Source organism: Felis catus, chromosome B3, assembly GCF_018350175.1.
Source record: "Felis catus isolate Fca126 chromosome B3, F.catus_Fca126_mat1.0, whole genome shotgun sequence".
NCBI lineage: Eukaryota > Metazoa > Chordata > Mammalia > Carnivora > Felidae > Felis > Felis catus.
This window is the reverse complement of record NC_058373.1, coordinates 116,283,798-116,296,611: the sequence shown is the minus strand read 5'-3', so window position 1 is coordinate 116,296,611 and position 12,814 is coordinate 116,283,798. Positions and strand designations below refer to the sequence as shown.

Sequence of the window (12,814 nt, the reverse complement as noted above, 5' to 3'; positions counted from 1 at the left end):
GGCCTTGGTCTCCCTGGACTCGTGGCTCCATTTCCTCAACTCAGGAAGTCTGCTGGGCTCTATTTCAGTACCTCCTCCCCGTGTTGCAGCCGGTGACGAAGCCTGGAAACTCCCTTAAGGCAGTAAGCTGGGGCAATTATAGGGCTCACATAACGTGTTTCATCTCTTGGGAATCACTGTCCTTTTTGTTGTACCTCCGATGCCTTGAAAACCAAGGTTTTGTGCATTTTTCTTCTCTTTCATTGTTTCAGATAGGAGAGTAAACCCAATCTTTTTTACTTCCATCAACAGGAAGCACCAAGTTTTAATAGACTAATATTGTTCATTATTAAGACTAGTGCTACGAAATAGGGAAATACAAAGAGTGCTCTAATACCTTTTATATTTAGAGTCATATTACCTATAACCTTGTGATCACTAACACCTCAAATTCTCTGGCTTTTAAGTAGAGTTCCATGATTCTTATTGACAATAAAAAAGATTTCTTGATATAAACATATTAAAATTGCCACAAAAAAAATTTTAATGAATTCAAGAGAGTCAATGTTTGCGAGCCCTATTAAGTTAAATTTTATCTCAAAAAGGACCAAAACAGAAAACATTTTCCAACTTGGTAACCAAGTAAAAACTTCAATGGGTAATTGGGGACATTTCAATTTAAAAATAAAATCTACATATATCTTTAATATCACACCACATTCTCACCTATCAAACAGGGCCAAAAGTGTGAGTCTGTCAAAGTTAATGCCGATCCACAGCTGGGGTAAGATCCAAAAGCGGTAATAGTGTTTAACCTTTTGAGCAGCTTCTTCGGTTGGACCATAAGTCGCTGCCAAGTCAGGGCTGAGGTCAATGTCTTGCTGCTCCAACAAATCTGTATCGATCGTCAATAGTCTGTTCAACCGAATCTGTGGAAGAGAGAGCTAAAAGAAAGTCAGCACTGAAAGGCTTAAAACATCTTTACTCAAGTCATGATTCAAGGGCTACTTAATCAGCTTGCGGATTATCTAAGCCCCCTCAATTCTCTACACTCCTTATGGATATTTTATGATCATTAAAAACTACAGAAGGTGATAATAGGACATATACTTAAAGCAAACTAATCAATAGGTTTTTAGAAAAGTTGTACTGGGAAAAATATTCAGAATCTTTACATGTTATGACTGTATAGCCAGCGAATCTATAAAAATCACTTACAGTGTATCATTAGTGGCTTCCCTTCTCCCTGTCACGTTTGTGGCCTTGTCTCATTAAGCTGTACTAAATCTAAGCTCCTCTGAACTGGATTCAATGCTTTCAATTCTCATTTCTTCCTACAGTCTCTATCACTGTAGTTTTCAAATCCCTCCTACATCTCCTTCACTTTTGTTTTGTTTTGGCAGGCTGCTCACCTGACGCTATACAGGAAATTACCACATTACATCTCTTAGCTTTAACTCGTCCATTCAACAGTTCACCAGTTTTCCCTTCCTCTGAAAGAGTCTAGGGGGTCCCTGGGTGGCTCAATTGGTTCAGTGTCTGACTCTTGATTTCAGCTCAGGTCATGGTCTCACCGTTCATGGGACTGGGCCTCCCACAACGTGCTCTGCGCTCACAGTGAAGAATCTGCTTGGGATTCTCTCTCTCGTTCTCTCTCCGCCCCTTGTTCTTGCGTGCTCATTCTCTGTCTCTCCCCAAAATAAATAAGCATTAAAAAAAATTTTTTTAATTAAATTGAGGGGTGCCTAGGTGGCTCAGTCGGTTTAGCATCTGACTTGGGCTCAGGTAATGATCTCATGGCTCATGAGTTCGAGCTCCATGTTCGAGCCCCTGGAGCCTGCTTCGGATTCTGTGACTTCGTCTCTGTCTGCTCCTCCCCTGCTCACTCTCTCTCTCTCTCTCAAAAATAAACATTAAAAAATGTTAAAAATAATAACATAAATAAAAATAAAAATGAAAGAGTCTAAAATTTCCCAAATGTAGCACAGCCCTAGTCAGCATTTCACTATCCCAAAGATCCCATACTATTTAACAGTGAAAAACAGACAAAAAAAATAATCATATCCCTATTCTTTACTTTCCTATGAAGTTCCCTGGAATACACTCCAGCAAAAAAGCAGAGACAACCTTTACTTTCCAAACACATATGTGGGAAACAGTAAAGAAAATTTTCTTCCTATAAATAATGTAGCCATTTTTATCTCTAAACACTGGCAAATACCTCCCCAAACACTTTTTTTCTTATCCTCTATGCCAGGGTTTCTCAACCTTGGTACTACAGCTATTTTCAGCCAGATAATTCTTTGTTTTAGGGGCTGTGCTGTCCACTGTGGGATGTTTTATAGTATCCCTGGCTTCTATCCAGCAGATGCCAGTAGCATTTCTCCTAGCTGTGACAAACGGAAGTGTTTCCAGACATTGCCAAATGTTCAAAACCACTGCTCTATGCCAACCTCACATCTATGGTCTTAAAACCCAGCTCACAACTAATCATCTCCAGGAAGCCACTAATAATTAATCCCTTTGGCACATTTATTTATGTGTGTCTCTTATGCGTTCCACATAAGAATTTTATCTGTTTTGTCTTTTCTAAGTTCAATATAAACATCTTGAAGACAAAAGCAGTGTTATCTTTTTAAAATATCCCCACTGTATCTCACACGGCATATTTTTTTACACAGTGATACCATCACTAAGCTTGCTACACACATACTGGCATGTGAATAACTAACAGTTACGTCAGATGATATTCAAAATCATAATTTTCAAAATGAAGTTTTAAAATGGCACAGATTATAACATTGGTCAGTAAATGAACCTTTATGTAACCTCAAAAGTGTAATTACTGATTCATACATAGCTAATTACATTTCACGGTGTTTTAGGTTTGTTTACTAACAAGGGACTTACAGGAAAAGATCCACGAGGAGACAGCAAAGGTGATTTTGCCATAGTTTACAACAAAATTGACATTTTATAACTTCAATTTTTCTGATTTGTGTAACTAAATCTGAATACACATCGTTTTCTAAAAGTAAAGGAAAACCTACCACATCATGTGGATAAAATCGAACTGAGGTAGAACTGGATACATGAGAATCCGTGTCACTAAAATAAAATGAAAAAAACTTCAGGAAATAAGCAGCTTGTCAAGGAATAGAAGGAAAAATACATCTTTTAACAATGAGATGACATTTATACTCTTCACTGTTCCTTGTACTTCAAAATGCGAAATAGCATTTTCCTACAGATGTAATTAAGAGCACAGCCTCTGGGCCAGAGTATCTATATTCAAATCTCTTCATCAGCTAAATGAGATCTTGGACAAGTTATCCAGCCTTTTAAACCCCTCAGTTTCCGCATCACTAACACAGGAGAATAATGCCTCTGTCACAAAGTTCTTATGGAGAGTGTTTAAGAAAGCAATTAACATATTTAAGCTATAATAGAACAGCCTAGAATGTGACAAATCTGTTTCCACAGTCAAGTTTCGTTTTTGAAACTTGAGACCTTACCACATTTATGCTGTAAGGAATCATTCTTAAATTATATTAAACATAATTGTTTCCATTGCTCCATCTTTCTATTGTTTCTACTATTACAAAATCACCTAACACTCCAAGCTGGTCATTCTCAACAGGATCAGTTCCAAAACTGGACTAAAGGAGCTGGGTGAGTATAGTTTTCTACATGTTCTATCTTTTCAGTGGATTAAGCTAAGTGACTACAAGATCCTATTGCTTTAAAAGACCCCTATGGGGCACCTGGGTGGCTCAGTTGGTTAAGCAGCCGACTTTGGTTCAGGTCATAATCTCACAGTTCGTGGGTTTGAGTCCCGCATTGGGCTCTGTGCTGACAGCTCAGAACCTGGAGCCTGGTTCAGATTCTGTCTCCAACTCTCTCTGCCCCTCCCCCACTCGCACATTCTCTCTCAAATATAAATAAGCATTAATAAAAAAAAAAAATTAATGGCCCCTAAAAACTTTAAAAAACTAAGTGAACTGCCCATACATACATGTGTAATATTTAAACAGGTGTGTCCCATTATTAAATAAGTCCTAAAATAGGAATCAAATAAAATGACCCCTGTGAAAAAAATGAGCTAATCAGTCACTAATGAACCTCAAGGCAGCAACCTGAATAGATGAATAATATTAGAATTTAAGAAAAAAATCTAATACATTCTACATTAGAACTGATTATGCCATCAAGATTTCTAGTTCTTATTTGCTTTTCTCCTAATTTCTCCCTTATCTTACAGTGTAATTTCTTCCTAAGGGAAGTAGAGAAAAGAAACTAAATATAACATATGACCCATGTTTTAAGAAATTCCTCTTTCTTATTGGTGATAAATAAATTTCAAAACACAAGGAAAGATGATCATGTAAAAAGACACGATCAAAAAACCCTTACGAAGAAATAAAATTTTTCAATTACAAAGAGACCTGATGAGTTTGAAGTTAGTAGTATAATTATTTTCCTAATAAGCTTTAAGAAGCTTTTTTATACATCATGCAGTGTGTGTGTGTGTGTGTGTGTGTGTAGCATGAAATCAAGAGTTAAACTTGAAATTGTGGGAAACCACTATCCCACTGTAAGATCCACAGGGAATTCTTAATTATTTAAAATACAGAACAGCTTTCATTTTAAGAATAATGCTTTCTTTTTTCCAGAGCAATAAATTCTACCTTACATCTTTGGAGACAAATACACAATGACAAAATTATTCAAGCCAATATGAACAAATATTTTCGAAAGTACTTTTCCATCGCAAGGCTTCAAAGCTTTAAACATGGCAAATATATGCAAGTACATACGCTCTCCTAATAGGACTTCACACATACCAGATATTAGATGCTCTTCTTGCTGCCGGTTCAAAATTCACAAGTGACATATCACAGCCACCAGTCTCATAAAGCGTAGAAGAGAACTTACCTAGCAAATAAATGATTTTTTTAAAAAGCCATTAGAATACTCAAAAATTTTCCATCATAAAACACTAAATTTCAAACTTGTTACAATTTAAGAAAATGTACTGTCACCTTTTTCCAAAATATTCTAAAAACAATGATCTGCATGTAATTCAGCATGATGTGAACTGAAAAGGAATGCTGAACAGTGGGGCAAAATGTCAACATACATAATCAGGTTTTAACAGTAAGGGATTTAAGTCAGCTTTGCAATCCAGTTTCCTCTTTTCTCCTCTCAGGGCATTCTCAATTGAAGTAATCACATGAATGAATTTAACGTTGTTTAAAAGTCACCTGACCACTTTGCAAGTGGTGAGTGGCCATTTGGAAAGACGCTTAAGTTTTAAGATCACTCAAACTGCAAGACAGCAAATTTCTGAGATTACCTTCACAGAGTTTTGGGTTCGTTTCTTGTTTTGGGTTTTTTTAACTCAACATACAATGTAATATTAGTTTCAGGTACAGAATTTAGTTATTCATCACTTACATACAACACTCAGTGCTCATCACAACAAGAGTCCCCTCCTTAATACCCATCATGTTGTGTTTTTTAAGAAAAATGAAGTATCCAAATGGATCTAAGAAGTTCAATGAATGAAGTATAATGTTGGTAATAATTAAATCACAGTATTTAATGAACATTACTGGTTGCATGAGTCTACAAGAACTCTCTGAAAAAATTTAAGAACACCATTAGCTGTAGCCAAATATCTCCACAAAGCCAATAAAAGGTTTGGAAATGATATTGGTTGCAAAGGAATGCAGGTTTAAAGAACTCTTAAAATGAACTCCATAAGATAAAATGATTTCTGATAGTGAAATTTTAAAAATCTGGAGACTGTCTGAAATGCATTCCTCACCTTGACAACCTATGTTAGCCCTCTCAGTAGTGGGTAGGGAGCAGAAATAATTTCCTACAGAAATATAAATTTCCAGTAGGACAATGAAATGAGGTATAGAACTCTGCAACCATTTGGGACTTAGTCCGGGCTGCATCTTGATTGTTTATAAATAGGAGGAATCTTCAGGGCAATTTCAACTAGATGGCAGGGCTAAAAGATTTCTCTTCCATGACTACAATGTAAACATGGTATGACCATTTTTATATAAGTGAAATGCCTGAAAAGTAACAATAAAAGACCCCAGGATGTACTAATACTATAACTAAGGGTTCGCAAAACATCTCAACAATCACTTCATACTTTAAAAGGATCAGATTCTGAGAAGTTCTTTATTAAGTAGGATTATTTGAGTGCTTTCTATGGATCAGACAGAATATGTATTTTATTATGGTGTTTTCTGCAGTAGCATTTTTTTTCTCAGAAAAATATATTCTTATGACAAATGAGAAAAAAAAGCATTCTGTGCAATGTTTATTTCATTTGCTGTTTTTCAAGGGAGGATTATTCAGCATGTGGATTATCTAAAACTTTGCTTTTTGTCACCTCCACGTGCCACCCTCATCTTCTAGTCATGAATCATTCACTCAGCACTTCTAACACAAACCAGATTCATCAACTAAAATGAAATAATACAAGCTGTCCATCTGGCTTCTTCTTAGGTGTAGTGCTGAAATACTTTTTGAAGTGGTACAGTGGCTGCAGAAATTGTTAGCGAAGAAAAAAACCTAAACAAAAATATTGGCTTGACCGAGATCTCAAAATTATTTTTAAATTGTAATTTTTTATGTTGTGCTCTTTCCTCATTTATCATGGCAAATGAAAAATTGGCTGTGCTACTATAAATAGCTTACATTAATAGAAAAAAGAAACATCAGATCAAAATTACACATGGCATAAATGCAGAATAATTATAAACCCATGCAAGTGAGTAAATCACAGAGTAACAAAGAGCTAGGAGGGCTTGGAAGCTTTGTGTGAAATCCAGTAAGAATGGAATGGATAAACATAAGTATTTATGTCATATAATGTGTATTTTACAAATAATATTATATTCAATAGAATTTAAATTATTGGAATATATTCTGAATATATTTAAGCATTCCATGGAATTTTTAATAATACAAGTTCTGTTTTGGGAATACTGAATATGACATTTATATGCAACTGAAATCAACTAAAGATATTATTCTTTGTAATTATCAAATGGAACAAAGAACCTTAAGTCATTATACAACTATACTCTCCTTTATGTATAGATGTCTGTTAGAAAATGTAAATAGCTGCACATTAAATAAATAGAAACGTAAAAAGAAAGCACGCCCTTCAGAAAGCTCTGTACACAAAGAAGGCTAGAAAAATTGAGTAGTTTTATTACTATATAAATCAAGAACTCTGACTGCTTCTTTACAAAGCAATGACTAACAAGTTATAAATTTTAGAAATTTAGCAAAGCATAAAACATGTCTATGAAAAAGGAGGCTATAATTTTAACACATGTGCAATGACTTCAACTTTGATTTATTTCCCCCCTAAGAGGCTTTGTCTACATACTAATTTTAAGAACACGTTCAGGTCAAAAAAAAAAGAAAAGAACATGTTCAGGTCAGAAAAGGCTGACAGTGTATTAAGGCTTCCTGGTATTTTCCTAATGTAACTCCACCAAAATAACAGATTCTAGGTCTCCTCTTGTACCTTTGGGCCTGGCAACTAGTTAGCCCTTGAAAAGAAACAAATTTTATTCAGAGGATAAACAACTCAGGAAAAATTATACTAGAAACCGTTTAGCTTAAGGTCTTGGTGAAAAACTTCATAATATTTTAAGGTATAATAGTCTACTAAAAGCATCTTCAAAAATAACCAAAACAGAAATAAGTATATATTACTATTGGTTAAATAAAGATTAAGAATATCCTAAATCTGTACAAAGATCCTCAGCATACATATCAAATTTATATATATCTCATTTAAAATCAAAACCATGATGTAGTTACCCTTTAGGTCCAAAGTAAAATGTGCCCTTATTAATAATCCTATTTTTATATTATCCTGTATCAAGAAAAATACTGTAAGTATTGACTTTTTCTGATGAATATAAATTGAGAAGAACAACAATGAAATGTGTCCTTCCCACGTGAATTATGATTAAAAACTAAGTCATCTCAACATATTCAACTCCCAGGTAATAATTAGTTATATCTAACAGAATGGCTCTGTCATGATTTTAAAAGAAAACAATTACTTTCTGACAAACTAAGACTGGCGGCTGGAATTTTAGGCTTAATGATATTGGCCATGAGATAGCATCTAGAGATTAAGGGGGGAAAAAGTTAACGTACCTGGTATTTCTCAGTTTTGAACATTGAATTGATTGCTATTGCCTATAAAAATTACACTTCATTACACAAAACCATTTTTTTTAGGTAGGAGAATTTCAAATAACCAAAAATCAATAAACAAGTGATGAATAACAGGAAGATGAATAAAACGAGATACTGATTTAAAGAAAAGGACCCTTCAAACACTTCCCTGAAGCCATGAATGGTGCAGCAGATAAACTCAAAATAGACAGGGGCAAGACCCTGATAAAAGACATGAGAAATTAATGGTATTCTCTAACTCCTAAGTCCTAGCTACACAGCACAAAGTGTATAAAGATTGTTCACTCGGCTAAAAAACTCCTGTTGCATTCTTGATGCTACCCATTTTACTCATGTACCTTGGCAAGAGGTAGTTACTAGGACAGATCTTCTGTAGGATTCTTCTAATCCTCCCAGTACCAACAACAGAGGCCTTGGAAATTTCTTGATTTCCTTCTGTGGACCCTCTTCCCACTAGGCCTAATCCTGGTACACTGTTAATTGAGGTCTCTCTTCTCAAGTATTGACTCTTAGGGCAGGCAAGGGCTATGAGAGCAAAGCCAGACACAAGGGAAGCAGCTTTATAAAGTGCTTTTTTAGAAGGTTCTTGGAGGACCACATGCATCCACATGGGTAAGTTAAGTGCTCTACAGAAAGTGCTTATTTCTGATGTGATGAGTACTGTGTTCACAATGCTATCTCAATGAATGCGGTAGAGAAAGACTTTTAAGACTAGTGCCAGTTTCTTGGATGGTGCCACCCTTATTATCACGAGTGGTACCTATGAGTCTCCGAGAAAACGTGAGTTTTCACCAGACAGAAACGACTCATTTTATTTCTGCGTATAGTATAGGGTGGGCAAACTTTTCCTATACAAGGCCAGAAAATAAGTATTTTAGGCTTTGTGGGTCAGATAGTTACAACAATTCAAGACTACCACTGTAGGGGCGCCTGGGTGGCTCAGTTGGTTAAGCATCCGACTTCAGCTCAGGCCATGATCTCACGGTCCGTGGGTTCGAGCCCCGCGTCGGGCTCTGTGCTGACAGCTCAGAGCCTGGAGCCTGTTTCAGATTCTGTGTCTCCCTCTCTCTCTGCCCCTCCCCTGTTCATGCTCTGTCTCTCTCTGTCTCTCTCTGTCTCAAAAACAAATAAACAAAAAAAATTTTTTTTTTTTAAAAGACTACCACTGGGGCGCCTGGGTGGCACAGTTGGTTAAGCGTCTGACTTCAGCCAGGTCACGATCTCGCGGTCCGTGAGTTCGAGCCCCATGTCAGGCTCTGGGCTGATGGCTCGGAGCCTGGAGCCTGTTTCCGATTCTGTGTCTCCCTCTCTCTCTGCCCCTCCCCCGTTCATGCTCTGTCTCTCTCTGTCCCAAAAATAAAAAATAAAAAAAACAAAACAAACAAACAAAAAAAAACGTTGAAAAAAAGACTACCACTGTAGCATGAAAGCAGCCACAGAAAACATGTAACATAAATATGTATTTATTTTACTTTATTTATATCAACAAGCATCAAGCTGGATGGATTTCCCCCACAGGCCATAGTTTGCCAACCCCTCTCCTGGACCAAAAATATGTACTAGAATTGTAATCAAGGCACTATGCTACTTGTAATTAAAAGTTTCAATACTGAGGGGTGCTAGGGTGGCTCAGCCGGTTAAGCTTCCAACTCTTGATCTTCGCTCAGGTCATGGTTTGGGAGATCAAGCCCCATGTCACACTGACAACACAGAGCCTGCTCGGGATTCTCTGTCTCCCTCTCCCTGTGCACATCCCCTGCTCACTCTCTCTCTAAATAAATATTAAAAATAGACTTAAAAAAATAAAAAAATAAAAATAAATGTTTCAATACTGAGAACCAATCCTTCTTCCTGGAATGTTCACCACTGTGCTAGTTTTTTGTTTTTGTTTTTTTAAACAAGAGAGTACAGAAAAGAACAGGTATGAGAAGAAAAGTTGGTTTAGAAGAGAGGTTTTGAGAACTGGTACGAAGAGACCAATGCCTCTACTGCTCGGCAACAATAAAATAGGGGTACATACTGGTCTCTTTTACTGACGTGGCCAATGTCCTCTAGTTCTGACTTAACACCACATGCCTTCATTCATTAAGTTTCACTCTTACTGCCTAATCCCCAGATGAGGTGAACCTTCCAAAAGTGAATGTACAAGCTCATATTCTGCTATGATTTCATCATCTGCTCACATTTTCTTTCAAAGGGACAACCTCATCTTGGTAAAATCTACAACAGGACAGTGATACTGATGACATTACAAATGACAAGGTAAACAAAAAGGCAAGCCACAGAATGGGAGAAAATATTTGTGATTTGCATCTGACAAATTAGTTATGTCTAAAATATCACAAAAACTCTTACACCTCAAAAATAATACAACCAACCCAATTTTAAAAGTGAGCAAATTATTTGGACACACATCACAGAAAAAAAGATCAACAGTCATAAGTGAAAATGTAAATTTAAAACCACAATGAGATACAACCATTAGGGTTAAAATTTTAAAGGCCAGCAATAGCAAATGGGGACAAGAATGGGAATGAGCGCAACTCACAGACACTGCTGGTGTGAATGTAAAACCACTTTTGAAAAGTTAAGTTTTACTAACAATGGCCAAAACCTGGAAATAACACAAACATCTATCAGATGAATGGATACACAAGATACACACACTTGCACAATGGAATAATATTCAGCACAAAACAAGAATAAACTAACCCATGCAACGTGATGAACTAAAAACATTACTAAGTGCAAAAGGCCACATTACAACTGCATGTATATGAACTTCTAAAAGAGGGAGAACCATAATGACATAGAATATGCAGTGGCTGCCTGTGGCCAGGGGCGGGGGAAGGATGGGCTGCAATGGGGGCAACAAAGAATCTTTTAAAGATGATGAAATGTTCTGTATCTGGATTGTAGTATTTCACAGGTGTGTACATCTGTTACAACTCAACCAACTGTACATGTTAAATGGATGCAATTTATCATACCTAAATTATATATCCAAAAGTTGATTTTAAAACAAAGAAGAAAAAAAAGACTAGTCAGGTTAAGAGTCTAAGTAGATGGAGGAACGTGAGACAGCATGTAACCAGTGGAATTTCTACAAAATATAAATCAAGAGTGATATTTGTTGTTCCCTTTTTGTGGTTCATTTAAAAAAATACTACACATCAGATTCAAAAGTAGTACATAAAATGAAGAAAAGTTCCCTACTCCCCCAGAGACAGCCACTGTGTTCTTCTGAACAATTTTTATGTACATTTGTCCTAAGACAATTGGATCACTCTCCTCATACACATTCTAAAATTTACTTCTTTTGCTTACTAACTAGTTTAACTTTTCACGTCAATAATAAAGATGCATACGTTGCCTTGGTGGCCCTGTCCGTTAACCCTCTGAATTCAGCTCAGCTCATGATCTCACAGTTTGTGGGTTCGAGCCCCATATCGGGTTCTGTGTTGATAGCTCAAAGCCTGGAGCCTGATTCGGATTCTGTGTCTCCCTTTCTCTCTGCCTCTCCTCCATTTACACACTCTCTCTCTCTCAAAAATAAATAAACATTAAACATTTTTGAAAAAAATAAAGATGCATCAAGTTCTAAATATTATACTGTTTATGTACTATCGTTTCTTTTAGAGGTTCTCTAATAACAAGAGATTTAGACTGTTTAAAGTTTGTCAAAATTATAAACAATGTTATAATGAATATCCACGTACATATATCTTTTCAAGTTCGCAAATTTTGAGTACTAAAAGCTATAGGCCTTTTTGGTCTACAGTTCTAAACTGCTCTCTAAAAACATTCAATCTTCAGACTTTTTCCAATAATAGTACATTACACAAGATGAAAAAGATCTCACCTTGTTTTTAATCTGCAATTTAAAAAATTATGAGTACAGGTGCCTGGGTGGCTCAGTCTATTGAGTGCCTGACTTTGGCTCAGGTCATGATCTCACAGTTTGTGGGTTCGAGCCCCACATCGGGCTCTGTGCTGACAGCTCAGAGCCTGGAGCCTGTTTCAGATTCTGTGTCTCCCTCTCTCTCTGCCCCTCCCCCACTAACACTCTGTCTCCCTCTGTCTCAAAAATAAACATTAAAAAAATTATTAAAAAATAAAATAAAATAAAATAGATAAATTTTAAAAAATTATGAGTAAACTTGAACTGTTTGTCTGTGACTGTATTTCAACTAGTATTTCAACTTTTCTAGTTACTGATCTTTATCTTATTGATGTGAAGTGCTTAATGTAGCAAAGACTGATGACTGACCTCCAGTATTCATCCTTTCCTTAATTCCTTGTATTAATAGGACCTTCCCCTCATTGAATTTCAGCTGGGCCTATGTTCACCTAATTAGAGACATTTCCTAACCTCTCTTGCAGCTAGAAGTTGCCATGTGACTATGTATGGGCCCAAGGGAAGTGGGAGAAAGTGACAGGCACATTTCTCAAGTTGCAATCTGAAAGATAGTAACTGTCCTTACTTTTTAGCAACACCCCCCCCTTCCTGCTTTTCAGACAAATGACATTTGTTGACAACAAGTGGAGCAGCCACTATGGACCAGCAGGGAAGCCACACATGGAA

The 12,814-nt window shown here is 36.4% G+C and overlaps 1 protein-coding gene across 10 annotated transcripts in view; it reads right to left on the bottom strand.

The window, feature by feature from the left end:
• PCNX1 (pecanex 1) overlaps positions 1-12,814 on the bottom strand; it is a 170,524-nt gene that overhangs the window by 69,618 nt on the left and 88,092 nt on the right. For 8 of the 10 annotated variants that reach the window (XM_045060136.1, XM_023255797.2, XM_023255794.2 and 5 more), the window contains 3 exons: positions 4,824-4,914; positions 3,030-3,087; positions 706-923 (listed from right to left, as the gene is read on the bottom strand). In XM_045060136.1, the coding sequence (XP_044916071.1) occupies positions 706-923; positions 3,030-3,087; positions 4,824-4,914 (367 nt within the window). The remainder of the gene's footprint in view (positions 1-705; positions 924-3,029; positions 3,088-4,823; positions 4,915-12,814) is intronic. The other 2 variants (XM_045060137.1, XM_023255799.2) reach the window with 1 other exon arrangement.